The sequence below is a fragment of the Astatotilapia calliptera genome, chromosome 18, assembly GCF_900246225.1.
Source record: "Astatotilapia calliptera chromosome 18, fAstCal1.2, whole genome shotgun sequence".
Taxonomy (NCBI): Eukaryota; Metazoa; Chordata; class Actinopteri; order Cichliformes; family Cichlidae; genus Astatotilapia; species Astatotilapia calliptera.
The window spans coordinates 24,332,412-24,347,359 of NC_039319.1; the positions used below are offsets into that span (position 1 = coordinate 24,332,412).

The window sequence follows — 14,948 nt, forward strand, 5'->3', positions numbered from 1 at the left end:
CTGATCTAACCAACATAACACTTCTAAGTAAATCAGTACTGGAGGCACTTGTCTAAAAACAAATAATGACTTATACGTTGTAAACATGTAGTAATGAGCATGGAGTAACTAAATATGGAGTTAGACCAGCTATGAGTGGAGGCGTAGGTAAAAAGGGCACTGCATGTCAACATGAAGTATTTATTATTATTATTTCAGCTTCACATTCCTTCCCTTTAGTTTCCATGATGAACGGAACAAATAACATATTTCTGATGACTTCACGCGACTGTTAGCGTGTACACGTGTGCCTTCGGGTGTGTTTTGTCTTTTTGAGCTTATGTTTTGCATTGTCAGGACTTTGTGTGTCGCTCAATGCTGCAGCCAGACTCCTAACGCACTCTAGCGAGCGAGCTCACATCACCCCTACTTTACTCTGTTTTTATTGGCTGCCAGTGGAGTTTAGAATTTCTTTTAAAATTCTCACAGTCGTGTAGGAAGCTAAACGGACACACTCCAGATTACTTCGTGTTAAACACAGTGCTGCTCGCTGTTTTCACTAATATGCTAGTTGGCTCATACAAGACTGAAGACGACGGGGGGTCAGAGCCTTTCGTCCTGCGGCACCGAGGCTCTGGAACAGTTTAACACTCCAGCTCAGTTTAACTGATTAATAGTTCAAAACATTTCTTTTAATCAGGCCTTCTGCTGACATCCTTTTCTTATTCATATCTTTATTTATGTTTATTGTTTTAATATGATTTTCTTTTTACATTAATCGTGATTTAAGTGTTGTTAACAGCACGTTGAACTTTTACGTGGCAACGCGGCTCGCTACTGGATGTAGAATGAGATGAGGAATATTTGAGAAGATGTGGCTCCCATAAGACTGAGGGTGAATGTGGGACAGAGATTTTTTTAAGCATTACAAACATCCAGGCGCAATGATACAAACGCAGCAATTTTCTCTAGCTTAGAAATGTTCCCTGAATGAAAGAAACGGGAGCATGAGATAGATTTTATATGTGAGTCAAGTTAAAAAAAAATAAGACAAAATAATACAAAAAGACACCGATCATAAAATGGTTTAGATTTTTGATTTAATAACCCTGTAAAACAGTGAGTTCACCAGACCTGCCAACATCGCATCATCATCATCATCATCATCATCATCATCATCATCAACTTTATTTATAAAGCACTTTAAAACAACCACAGCTGACACAAAGTGCTGTACATTGGAACTGTAAAATAAAATTACATGAGATATAAATAAAAAACAAATAAAAGAAGAGTGAAATCATTAATTAAATAACTACTGCATTAAAAAAGAAACTAAGTCTCACTGAGGTTAAAAGCCAAGGAATAAAAGTGGGTTTTAAGACGTGATTTAAAAGTGGACAGTGAAGGGGCCTCTCTAACATGCATGGGCAAATTATTCCATAATTTTGGAGCCACAATAGAGAAGGCCCTGTCCCCTCTGAGCTTCCTCCTGGATCTCGGTACCTCCAGGAGCAGCTGGTCAGCTGACCTGAGAGACCGACAGGGTATGTGGGGATGAAGAAGGTCAGAGAGGTAAGGCGGGGCAAGACTGTGTAGACATTTAAAAACAAACATAAGAATTTTAAAATTAACTCTAAAAGACACAGGCAGCCAGTGCAGAGAGGCCAGCACGGGGGTTATATGCTCTCTTTTTCGAGTTCCTGTTAGGAGTCGTGCAGCTGCATTTTGAACCAGCTGCAGACGTGAGAGCAATGACTGACTGACCCCCACATAAAGTGAGTTACAGTAGTCCAGGCGGGAAGAAATAAAAGCATGGATCACTGTTTCAAGGTGCTGCCTCGAAAGAAAAGATTTTAGTCTTGCCAGTCGCCTTAAATGATAAAAACTGGACTTCACCACTGCTCTGATTTGGTTGTCCAATTTAAAATCACTGTCCAACTTAAAACCAAGGTCAGTAACAACAGATTTAAAATAGACTTCCAGGGATCCTAAAACAACAGAGGAGGACTCACAGGGACCACTGGGTCCAAACACCAACACTTCTGTTTTCTTTTTATTAAAATTTAAAAAGTTTCGAGCCAACCAAGCTTTAATGTCATCTAGACATGTCAAGAGAGGTTTTATAGAGATGGCATCCTTGCGTTTTAGTGTCAAATAAATTTGGCAGTCATCGGCATAACAGTGAAATGAGATCCCATGCCTTCTAAGGATAGAACCCAGAGGCAGTAGATACAGAGAAAAGAGCAGTGGCCCTAAAATTGAGCCCTGTGGGACACCACATGACAGAGGAGCAGAAGACGATTCGTAACCGAGAAGGCTGACAGAGAAAGTTCTATCTGACAAATAAGACCTAAACCAATTGAGTGCAGTGCCACCATTACCCACTACATCATGTAATCGAGAAATTAAAATATTGTGGTCTACTGTGTCAAAGGCAGCAGTTAGGTCAAGCAAGACAAGAACAACATGGTTACCAGAATCACATGCCAGAAGGATGTCATTAAAAACCCTTAGTAATGCAGATTCTGTGCTGTGAAGGGTTTTAAAACCTGACTGAAAAACCTCAAAGATTCCATTTTCATCTAGAAAATCTTTCAGTTGACTAAAAACAATTTTCTCTAAAACCTTGGAGACTAAAGGCAGCTTGGAAATAGGCCTATAGTTCGCTAAAACTGTGTGATCAAGGCCAGGTTTCTTAAGCAGTGGCTGTACTACTGCATGTTTGAAATTTGCAGGAACCACACCAGAAGACAGACTGCTGTTAATAATGTCAAGGACATACTGTTGTATACTAGGAAAAATTTCTTTAAAGAATTGTGGAGGGACAGGATCCCGTGGGGAACCTGTGGGCTTAATATGGCGAACCACATCCTCTAAAGAGGAGAGCGTCACAAGCTCAAACTGAGTGAAAACAGCAGCGCAAGGGACAGAGACAGAGGGGTCAGAGTCAGGAGCTGTGATAAGAGCCCTGATGGTGACAACCTTTTCAATAAAAAAGTAACACCACATGAGGGTTCAATGAATTCTTCGTTTTTCCCTTCTTATCTCGCCAAAGACCAAGCTCTGTTGGTGGCAGATCAGTTCGTAGTGACGTTTGACGGTCACTTGTATGAGCTGCCAGGTTCGTGTCCACTGCTCCTGGCCCGAGACGTCGGCCGCGATCCGTCGTTCACGCTGCTGCTCGGCACAGACACGCAGAACCTCCTCCTGATACAAATGAATAACCACACCATCAGCGTTCAGCGCAACGGGCAGGTATGTGTTACTCTCGACGAATAAAGAGCGTTCAGGCCATGAGGAATAAGACGGGTAAATGCTTGTGTCACAGGTGAGGACCGACTGCAGCGGCGCCGTCAGCCACACGTTTCTCACTGATGATGGAGTGACAGTCAGGAAAGCATCAAACGTGGTGCAGGTGTCCAGTCAGCGTGGGATGTTTGTGTCATGTGACCTGTCGCTTGAATTGTGCAGCTTCACTCTGGATGGATGGTTACATGGTGGGAAAGATTCAGCATGGCCCGTTATAAATATCTGTCTTCATATTCTCACACATATACACCGTTCTCGCCTGCACAGGTGTCTCCACCGGTCTGTTTGGGACCAACGATAACGACGCAGGAAATGATTTTCCTATGTTTGACGGATCTCAGGCTAAAAACTTGGAGGATTTTCTCTACACCTGGCAGGTAGGATCAGTGAGATTAATCAACACATGGTCCAGTTCTCAAAAAGATGTGCAATATGAAATAAAGCCTAGATTTCAAGGATTTGTAAATCATTTAAACTCTACTTAAACTCTACATTTGATCGAAAATACAACAAAAAGGTTTTAAAGTGAAAAAGGACTGGGTAAAGACTGAATAATCGAGGAATGTTCTCAGGATTAAAATAATCATGAACGGTTATGGTCTTCAGGCCCTCAAGTGAATTCATTAAAAAATATAAACCACTCCGTAGCACATGTTAAAGCTCTGACATTGAAAGAAAAAGCAGACAGAAACAAGATGCAGAAACTTCACTGGGCATAGCAATATTCTGGGCTTGGGTCCATTTATGTACTAAGATCAGTGGAAAGCTGTTTGCTTGTATGACTGATAAAAATAAATTTTTTGGCAGGGGGCAAATAGAAAGGGACAAAGAAAGGCTTGTTAGTGGTACACACTTCAACTCCAGCATCCATTATAGCATAAGTTTGGAATTGCATGAAGTGGAATGTGTTCCTCGGTCATCTGTTGATGTCATCACCCTGTTAGTGATGAAAGATATAAAAATAAATAAATAAAATCCTCTTTCAGCTCTAAGGTTTTACATAAAAATGATTTGGTCCTCAGCAAGTCTTAAAATTATTAAATGTGACTTCAGATGAACAACAACTCTCACTTCACTGCGGAGGAATTTTGGCCCTGTTGTCTTTACAACATTGCTTCAGCTCATTGGGCGTTTGCTTATGCACGGCTCTCTGAAGGGCCCGCCACATCATTTCTGTCAGATTGAGATCTGGACTTTGAGTGCGCCATGGCAACACGTCAAATGATATGTTTTTCAGTCGTTCCATCAGCTGTTCCATGACCCAGTTGATGCCAAACTTTAGCTGTCAGACCGATGATCTCATATTTGAGTAGAAAACTTTGGTATACGGAGGAGTTCATGGTCGACTCAGTGACTTAGGCTACGTTCACACTGCAGGTCTTAATGCTCAATTCCGATTTTTTTGTCTAATTTGTTTCTGCTGCCTTTCCCGTGCCTTCACTTCCTCTCACCACCCTCTTGTGTACATATTGTCCCGCTGTCCTGTGCCGGAACGCCCGTTCTTCTTCCATGTGTCTTGCTCATGTTCCTTGTTACCAGTTTTTCCCCATTTAGTTTTCTGTTAGTGAAAGTCTTTGTCCACTTTTTCCCTTTTATTTTGTATTTTTGCAAAGTTTTGATCAGCCTTAATAAACGGCTCGCTTTTGTTAGGATTAGTCCAAGCGTCTGCATTTGGATCGTCTAGAAAACGTGACCTGCCTCCCACAGATCGTGACAGTTTTTTGAGGGAAGAGGCTTTCTCCTGGCAGTCCTTCCAAATAAGCCACACTTATTCAATCATTTTATAAATGTACTGTCTCGAACGTTAAGATCTTACGTGCCAGGAGTCTGAGATGTAGCTCTTGGGTTTTTAGCAGTTTCTCTGAGCACTTTGTGGTAACACACAGCTGAATTCTCCAGAGCAGCAAACTGCCAAAAATCTGCTTTCATAGAGATGCTCACACTCACTAATGATCAGTTAATCTCATGCATTTGATCTGCTAGTTAGTCTCTTAATTCCTTTGGAAGCAGTGAGGGTGTCGTTAGACTTTATGCGCAGCGTTTTTGCATGTTAGATTATTTGCGTTGAATAAATAATGACATGCTGTAATAAGTAGAGCAGGGCAATATGACCAAAATATTTATCACAATATACATTTGAAAATGTACGATAAGATATAACTGACGATATAATTGACACTAGACAAAATACTTTACGACTCCACAACTTTATTAGTGCAAAAAAAACATCAATGTATTTTCACTTAAACAAGCAGCTGTTTTTTATCTGCATTAAAGTTATATAAAAATTTAACAGTGTAAATGCAAATTCCTTGCTGACAGTTTAACCAAAAGGCATTTCCAGTGGAAATTGTCCGACATGTCCTCAGCATAACCATGTATAATATCCACAAAACTTAAAAAGAGGTTATACACACACAACACGGTAATATTATGTTGAAGCACAGTACGTATCACTCCGCGAGGCTCCTGCCTACGATAGCCGTAATAATCCGACAATCCATCAAGCTGTGCGGCTTCGTAGCTTAGCAAAGTCGTACTAAAACATTTGACAGATTTTTTGAGCGCCGTGTACCACATAACATCGTTTCGAGCTCAGTAAACACAACCAGAATTCATACATAAGGCACACAGGATTATAAGGGGCACTGTCGATTTTCAGAAAAATCAAAGGATTGATTTTAAGTGTGCAGTATTTCCAAAAAACACGGTAATAATGACGGCCTGCTAGCATGCTCTACCAAAAATAGTGCTTTGTTGTGTATCTGACGGACGAAAGCTAAACCAGTTCCACACCACTGAAGTTGCAGCATTTATACAAACCAGTTCTGGTTCATCCGTTTCATTCAACGATCCGCTTTCGCCTTTCTCATTCTCCGTCGCCGCCACGCTTTTTCCGCCATGTGTCTATGAAAACAAAGGCACTGCGCATGCGCGTTTTACCCGTATTCTATCGCGATATTTAATTTTGCTGCCCAACATTATACCGGTATTACGTGAACGGTATCATATGGTCCAGCCCTAGTAATAAGTCATTTATTGTTGCTCATTTGAGGTTGTATTCACCTGATTGTATTGTAGGACCTGCTTGGAATCGAACCTTCAGAACTGAAAGAGGGTTTACGTCTTACAATGACTTCAAAGTCACTTTAAATCTCAATTGTAAGTTTTACCTCAAAGTGTATATTTACTCCCTTACCTCAGTCTCAAAGTGTATATATATTTATTCTTCTTATTCTTACTCTTCCTATATTTCAAGGATTCAAGGAGCTTTATTGTCATTCGCATGACACGGTCCCGGATTTATTGTTGTTCTTTTGCACTGTATGGAACTCGAGCCTCGTCGTCTCCTGTCTCTATATACTGAACTGTATATAGCAGAGATGACAATCAAGTTTACTTTGAACTTTTGTATGCAAACAGGAATTATGAAAACAGTTTGCGTTCCAAGCGAGAGCCATTAATTTCATCTACCAAACATTTGGAAAGTATTAAAAATGATACACGATAATGGGAAACATACTCCCGCATAAATATTTTGGGGGGAACGTTTTGCTGGGATCAAATACAGAATGAACAGCATCAACATTTGATTTGTGGTTTTGGTTCTCGGTGGTTAAATCATTTTCAAATCACTGCGTTCTGCTTTAATTTGTATTTCAGACAACATCCCAATATTTCCTGAAATCGAGTTTCAATGAAATTGTGAAATCTTGTGTCTACAAATGTTTGCAGAGTTTTTGTCAGCCTCGAGGTTCTCCTTAGCTTTGCCCGCTTGTTTGTGACTTTAGATGAAACCTACATGCATCAAACCTTCTGCGACAGCAGCCGTCAGTCCAGCGAGCTGTGACGCTTTGTTCTCTTCTCCCGATTCTCCCCTCAGCTCTTGTTTCAGGGTGGTGAGTAACAAAAAAACCCACACAGCAGGCATGTCCTGGTGGTTTCTTCACCAGAACATTTTTATTAATATCCCATTTATGTTTGGAAAGCTCGTCGTGGAGGGAAGTTTAAACAGATAAATATGAAAACCTTTCTGTTTTCCCCATCTCCATCTTTTTTCCTTTTTTTTCTCTTTTTGGTTGATCACATGTGATTTTTTTCACAAACCTGCGTTTGTGTTGTCAGGTGGATCCCAGTCAGTTCATGTCTGTGTGTAAACTCAGCTCATCGAGAGCACCCTGCAGATTAGCATTTGCTTTCGCTCACCTCTGCCAGCAGAACTACATACCCATGGAGGTCCCCGTTCACTGCAGTGAGTTAGGCCACTGAATAAGACATGCATGATTATTCTTGTATTAATGTGTATTTGTGGCAAGTTTTTTTAATTCAGACATGCAAAATGTATATTTTGCATGTAGTTTTAACTTGTTTTGTGTGTGTGTGTGTGTGTGTATGTGTGTGTGTTTCTGTTTTAGTGAAAGTGTAATGGAAGGACAAGCTAATGAAGAGCAAAAATGGCCAGTTTCTGACCTCTGTGAGCTGCTATAACGGACAGCTTTACTCTTTATACCACTGTTTGTGCCATATTGCCTTCGTACTTTTATGTTGTACTCCACTGTGTAGTCACACATTCTTGTACCTCCTGTGACGCTTTTGTCCTGTTTAGACGTGCGTTGATTATCCCATTAATGTGAATGTAAACACATTCACTGTAGCAAGTAATAAAAACATTTTTTTTAAAGATTTGTGTCAGTGCATTGTGAGGAGGGAGCGGCTGAAACCAGCTTTTTATTGAATATCATTCCTTTCAGACTTTGTTTTGTGACCAGGACAATTATTAACACAAAGTCTGGAATTAAAAAGAGTAATTTCTTTCAAACAATTTGAGGCGTAAGCGATCAGGTCTTGAAACTCAATACACATGAGGAACAGATGTGCTATAACAGTGTAACACCAAGGCTGTGGTTTGTAGTGCAAACAGTGAAGATGCTGAAGACTCACTTTGGTCCACCACATTTACTAATCCGTACTAAAACGTAGTAAAACATCCTTGTTTCTTAGTTAACTGGTCTTTTGGAAGATGGGTATGTAGTTGTGTATCTTTGACTTCTGTCTTTGTGTGACACATTCGGCAATCCACACAATGTTCCGACTCTCCTGCTCCTTAAGTTTGATGTAAGAGTAAAATACTCCAAAGTGGAACTGCTGCAGGAAAGAAAGTATGTTCAGCTTCACCTGGAAAAATGATAGATGTGTAAGCTGCAAGAATCTACAGTCAGGGCAGCCTAACAAGAAAAGTACATACTAATACTAAATTTAAATTAATCACCTGTACTTTCTTACAAATATATATACTTTCAGCAGGTGATTAACGTGATTTTAAACATGATAGAGTCATCTCTGGGGTTTACAGAGGCCTAAAACATGAAAATATCCAGTGAGCTGCAGTTCTCATAGAAGCTAGAAGTCATGGGACAATGGCCAGGCTGCTTTAAACTAGGAATGCAACAGTCTGATAACCAAGTTACAACCAAGGTGTGCAGAAGAGCATCTTCTAGGAGAGCACATCTGTGAATCTGAATCTGTGCTACTAAAAATTCAAGTAGCTCTGAAGACAAAAGGAGCTCCAACTAGGTGGGGTGTACCTAATAAAGTGGCTGGTGACTGTATGTCAGATTTTCATATTTGAAAGTCTGAATGGTCAGCTTGGTTCAAATGTTATATAAAAGGTTGAAAAGTGGGAAAGAAATCCGTGACAGTTCAAAACAAAGCTGTTATTACCTCTTGTTCGAAGAATCGGTCCTCAAGAGTCTTAAAATCTGATCCAGGCTCAGGGTCATCAAAAACCATTTTATAGTCCTGCAGGGAAATTTGAGTTTACACTGACCACATGTCTGACTCAATGTGCAATAACAACCGTGCAGCATCTTAAAGGACATGAGGTCAAACTCACTGGGTAGCAGTCAGCCACAGCCTTGACCTGCTCATGGTCCTCTGCCTGGGCCAGGAGTTTCAGTCCTCCAGGGTAAAGTTTGCCACAGGATGGATACAGCGCACTCCTGTCTGCACTGCTGAGATCCGTCCCAAAGGAGTTCACGGTGATGATGAAGGCCCGCCGGTCCGCTTCAAACTGCAGCACGCATAAAAGCGCACGGCATTTACAGCAAAACAAATCTCAAGTAGTTTGTAAGACTTCAGTTAAACAAACTCATGCATCATAGAAAGCCAGAGTACCTCCAGGACAGGGCACATTACGTCCTTTGTGGCACCGCCCACGCTCTTGCAGAAAGAGTGGAAAGACTGCAAATATGCCTGTGCGGTAGAACAAAAGGCACCGAGATCAGCACAAATTTCATGAAAAACAGATCGCGTTCAGACACGGCAGTAAAACTTTAAGTGCAGCTGTTTAGCATGTTTATCACAGTAGTATAAACTACAGTAAAGAATTTATTGCATATTTATAGCATGTCCACAAATACTATAACACAGGTGTCAAAGCTGAGATAGGTTAGTCATGCCATCTTATGCCATGCTCTGCTCACCTTATACAGTTTGTTTCTCAGGATCTCAGCCTCCATCTCATCCAGGCTGCACTCAGATACGGCATCCTGGAAAAACTGACCTGTGGTGAGAATAAAACAACACAGTAACCCTCAGTATGTTGTAAATATTTTTATAAAGTAGACCTTAAAAATGGAAGCCCACTCCTGACATGAAGAATAATAACATATGGTCACAACTGTGTTTACTATATCCCTGCTCACACCCATTACTTCATGCTTAGCTTTGGTAAACTATGACTCTGAAATTTTTAGCACTGACTAATTTTTAGCTGTGCTGAGGGAACAGAGAGCCAGAGAAGTCTAAAATAAGAAGAAGTAGCTTATTAGGCTTGTTGCTAACTAACAGTCCACAAACTTGCTTGGAAGGTATTATGAACACATTAGGAGGATTTAACAGCCAAGGAGGAAAAAATAAAAGAAAACAGAAACGTGCATTGCCTTTTAATGACTAGTGCTAATCTGGCTTTGACATTTGACACCTAAAACGTTAGGCTACAAAAATTTACCAAAAAGATGCCACAGTTGTATTTTCTAAAACACCTAAAGAAAGAAATGACTTTTTAGTTTTACATTTTTATAAGTAAAAATCTTGATTTTTCACTTTGAGAACCTCTAAAAGGACACAAAAAAGTTAAAACCAATTCTAATTTGGGGAGTCATCGAACTATGAAGTGGGCACAGCCTGAACAAGTTGAATCCAAAACACATATTCATCACTGCTTTTGTTGCATTAAGATTATATGAAACTACTGTCACTCCCACCACTACTCCTAATACTTCTACTACAACTAATATAACAACATTATTGTTTCCTTTTGGTGTTATTTGGTTTTTGGAATAGCACTTTAATACTTTGAGTAATAACAATATAACACATTTCAGTGTTGACAGAGCTCCACATAATGCTATGCATTAGAAATAAACGTTATATCACTGTAATAAACTGATAAAAAGATCCAGTCTGATGAGGTCATGTGAGGCATTTAATATTGTATCTGTACTCAGAAAGGTTCATAATGCTCTAATGACTAAATTAATAGCTTGTGTGTGCAAACCACTTCCAGTAAGCTGTGGTTAATGAAGCAGGATGAGTGAGCAGGACCTGTTTTCTTTTTGCATGCATCAGTGCAAAGTGTTTAAACTAAAGTGTTTTTAGTGACTCATTGATATTTAAGTCAATGATGGTCTTTCACAAGTGTATTAGAGCTAAAAGATAATTAAATATTAATAATATACATCTTTGCCGCCATTAGAAATTTTAAAAAACAAAAAACAGAGATTACCTAGTGGTGTGTCCACCAGGATGGCTGAGTACAGTTCAGCTGGAGTGCGGGCAATACCCACGGCTGCCATTTGGTCAAACGCTCCCAGTGGGTGACACCGTGGGAGCAGCTCTGACACATCTTTGTTCTTCAGGGCCCCCGTGATCAGCATCACCACATTGTCGATCATGTAGCTGTAACTATGGCAACACAGAGACCACATGAATTGAATATCCCTTTTACCCTGTAAAATGTTTCCTGCTCATCCCATTTTTATAAACCACAAAGAGTGTTGCAGAAGGAAGGTTTTCATCACATAAAGATGACCTCGCCACGTTTGCCACAAGGTCTCCACTGTCTGCGTAAACACTGTCCTCTTTAGCTGAAAATCTCAGCAGCAGCCAACCTGCAGGATGCTGTTCAAGTGCGTCTGCTTATCCTGTGACACAAGCTATAAATAAAGCACATGCAGTGACTAGGCGCACCTTATATAGTCAAGGAAGGTAGACAGGGGTGGCAGGGCATTAGAGCGCAGGCAGCTGAATTCAGTCACCAGATTCTCCCTCAGCTTGCTGTCCAGCAGCGACACAGTCAAATCGCCCTCAGACGAGGACAGCAGTTTACCGTAGTCTGTGCTCTGAAGGTGTAGCTTCATATCTGAGCAGAGGACATGGCAAATCAAATGTTTTATACTCCACTGCTTGTTAGTTTGCCATTTCCAAATAAGCAGGAAAAGGTTAAACAAGGTACTGATCACCGATAGATAGATAGATAGATAGATAGATAGATAGATAGATAGATAGATAGATAGATAGATAGATAGATAGATAGATAGATAGATAGATAGATAGATAGATAGATTGCTTCCAACACCCCCTCACATGTGCATAATATTTTTTAGACTGCAGGTATTGCACATTTGCATATTATGACACATTACATGGGTGATACAAAAGGCTTACCCTCTAGTGTGTCACACTGGGCCAGATTATGATAATCAGTCTGACACAGAATCCCAGCTTTCATTCCTCGAACCAAACCCTCCAGATAGCCGTGATCCACGTTAAAGCTGAGCTCCTCGCATGTTGCCATAATGCCAAATGAGTTATTGAGTAGAACTGCCGCAGTCACAGCGTGATTTTAGCTTTTCTTTATATATATCAGCTTCTGCATAATTCCCTCTCTGACTAACGTTCATGCTGTTATTTTTCCTTCCTCTTTGACAGCAAGAAATTCCATGGCTAAAAGTGTTTGCTGTCTCAGCTCCTGCTTTTAGCACATTCATTCTGACTCGTGTGTATTCACCCACTCTGTTTGAACCACTGTGTAGCAGGAATTTCAAAAATGAAATGAAATAAAGACCCTGATGTTTTTCTTTTGTTTGTTTGTTTTGCTCTGTTCACACAGCACGGGTGAAAAAAGTAAAAAACAAAACAAAAAGCTAAACAAGCACGGATTAAAAAGTCCGCTTCACTGCTCTTCTGTTCTAAATAGTTCAAAATACACACTAGACTAATGACTACTAGTGATGACATCTGCATTGTTTTCATAGATCATTTTTGCTGATGGCAGCAAATGTAACGTGATTGTGAAATCATATAAAAATGTTTTAAAGAGCTCAAACAGGATTTCCTGAAATCTTTGGCTTCTGTAAGCTGTAAAAACTCACTGCTTTTTACACACAGAGAAATGTTGGTGTGTAGCATGCAGATATTATGCAGACGGCAGGCAGTGAGCATGAGCCTGTGGATTTTAAATGTGTTTCATTCACTAACATATCCAACAGAATTGACCTTTGTGCACATTTCATGACTCTAACAGTGATTTTATGTGTAAACACTTATTAGTGAATGAGCCCATTGTCAGTTTGAGATGATCTCAGCTTTGTGAGATGGTGCGTTATATTATTGGAAGCCATCATCAGAAGATGGGTGTAAGCGATGATCACGGATTCAACATGCATCAACAATATATCCTCCACCACTAGCAGCCTGAACAACTGATTCAAGAGAGGGTGGAGCTGTCCTTTCATGTTGTTTATGCCAGATTCTGACTCTGCTATCTGAATGTTGCAGCAGAAAATCGAGATTCATCAGGCTAAGTATTTCTCCTGATGTGGTCTTCTGCTGCTGTAGAAGACGCTCTTTTGCATACATTGATTCAACGAAGCTTATTGCTTTTGCCTTCCTGTCAACTCAGAGAAGTCCCGTTTTTCTCGTCTGACCATTTCTTCTTTAATCTTTTTTAATCTTCCTTAATCCTTTTTCTTCTATGTAAACTAGAGATGGTTATACAGAATAATCTCAGTAGATCGTTTCTGAAATAGTTTCTGAAATAGTTTCTGAAATACTCAGACCTGCCTGTCTGGCACCAGCAACCTTGCCACATCTTAAATTATGTTTCTTTCCCATCCTGATACTCAGTTTAAAACTCAGCAGATCCTTTTGACCATGTCTATCTCAGTTTGTAATAAAAACCTGGAATTTTCTTTTCACCAGAAGCCCACATAGCAAAATTGGTATGGCCCAGATCTGGCCCACACAGAGTGCTTACACATGGCCCACATACCGCAAAGAATGACGGCTCTTTGGTGGCCCAGATCTGGTTTGCCAGAGGTGACCCACACATGGGCCAGCACAAGGCCAGTTGCAGACACACTGGTGGCCCAGAACAGTTTCAGTTCTGGGCCACCAGTGTTGGCTACCATAGCAGTATAGTATTGCAACATGGCATTTGGCCTTCTAACTAAAATAGGAAAATAGGAACATAAATACTGCCATCATTGCCAGACCTGGCCCACATCTGGTTGACATACACTCTGCCATGACACCAGTCAGTCAGAAGTGCCAGCTTGATGCCGGATCCCGGCCAGACCTGTTTTCTATGAGCCTGGGCCACATAAACCAAACCACAATCGAGCCAGATACGGCGTGCCATCACATAAACAGTGGCATCTGTGCCAGGCCTGGCCCATATCTGGATGACATACGTCTTATTTGTATGTCATCCAGTGTGTGAATGTGTGTGTGAATGGGTGAATGACTGAATGTAGTGTAAAGCGCTTTGGGATCCTTAGGGACTAAATAAAGCGCTATACAAATACAGGTCATTTACCATTTTGCCATTTATCATGCCAGAAGTCAGCCAGCAGTGCCGGCTTGATACTGGATCCGGGCCAGACCTGCTTGCTATGTGGGAACTTTTGGAGCTATAAAAGATCTTCTTCTGTCTTCTGTTGTTAGGGTTAGGGCTAACTGTAAGGCCTTTTTCTGTAACACTGGCTCTTTCCTGTCTTAAACTCCTTCATGCTCATGGACATAATGGACATATAAGGATCTCCATGAAAGGGATAATCATTCATAACATAACTACTACTGACAAATGGCGTTCAGTTTGCCCATTTGCCATTTTTCAAAGCAGAAGCAGACAGTGTCCCAGACAAGATAATATATTATGTGGACCACACATTTCCTGGATAGGATTTATAACCACTTTCCTTTGGAATTTACACAGAAGTCTCTGTGCATCTCCTCGGGATACTGAGCTGAGCCTCCAAAAGAAGGTCTAATATTTATTATCTTTCTGCTATTCACATAATTGTCCTGGAAAACCTCAAAATGCTGGTTAAGTCACTGTTTAACTACGAGAGACAGGTCGGCCTGCAGTAACGTATTCTTTACTCTCTTGTTTTTAATCCTGTGTACCGCATTTACTCTAAAATCAACATTAAAGTAGCAAATCATTAAAAATGATTTTTAGCATCTTAATAGGTTCCACATGGAGCAATGCAAGGAGAATGTAGGCTTACAGCGTGTTTATTCAATAGCAAAAATATAAACTCCTTAATCCACAAGAGGCAGGCAAGTCCAAACATATATATCTGATTTTCAAG

The 14,948-nt window shown here is 40.5% G+C and overlaps 2 protein-coding genes across 3 annotated transcripts in view; one reads left to right on the forward strand and one right to left on the reverse strand.

Annotated features, from left to right (window-relative positions):
* LOC113010566 (uncharacterized) overlaps positions 1-7,972 on the forward strand; it is a 44,254-nt gene extending 36,282 nt beyond the window's left edge. For both annotated transcript variants that reach the window (XM_026149678.1, XM_026149680.1), the window contains 6 exons: positions 3,038-3,237; positions 3,311-3,479; positions 3,559-3,668; positions 7,083-7,190; positions 7,417-7,543; positions 7,707-7,972. In XM_026149678.1, the coding sequence (XP_026005463.1) occupies positions 3,038-3,237; positions 3,311-3,479; positions 3,559-3,668; positions 7,083-7,190; positions 7,417-7,543; positions 7,707-7,717 (725 nt within the window). In that variant the 3' untranslated portion in view covers positions 7,718-7,972. The remainder of the gene's footprint in view (positions 1-3,037; positions 3,238-3,310; positions 3,480-3,558; positions 3,669-7,082; positions 7,191-7,416; positions 7,544-7,706) is intronic.
* A 56-nt stretch (positions 7,973-8,028) lies between these two features.
* On the reverse strand, positions 8,029-12,341 carry LOC113010673 (V-type proton ATPase subunit d 1-like). Its single transcript, XM_026149857.1, has 8 exons — positions 12,019-12,341; positions 11,542-11,713; positions 11,078-11,256; positions 9,774-9,853; positions 9,466-9,543; positions 9,185-9,361; positions 9,013-9,090; positions 8,029-8,466 (listed from the first exon to the last, which is right to left on the reverse strand). The coding sequence occupies exons 1-8, from the start codon at positions 12,146-12,148 to the stop codon at positions 8,293-8,295; spliced, it is 1,068 nt and encodes a 355-aa protein (XP_026005642.1). The 5' UTR covers positions 12,149-12,341; the 3' UTR covers positions 8,029-8,292.
* Positions 12,342-14,948: the final 2,607 nt, after the last annotated feature.

What these genes read in the sequence shown, in the direction of transcription:
- LOC113010673 (XM_026149857.1), bottom strand. Translation starts at nt 12,148, where the DNA reads ATGGCAACATGCGAGGAGCTCAGCTTTAACGTGGATCACGGCTATCTG. An exon ending in ACCTTCCTTGACTATATAAG is followed by an intron (nt 11,257 to 11,541) that starts GTGCGCCTAGTC and finishes GTGTTGCCATAG; the next exon opens with TTACAGCTACATGATCGACA. An exon ending in TAATGTGCCCTGTCCTGGAG is followed by an intron (nt 9,362 to 9,465) that starts GTACTCTGGCTT and finishes TGCGTGCTGCAG; the next exon opens with TTTGAAGCGGACCGGCGGGC.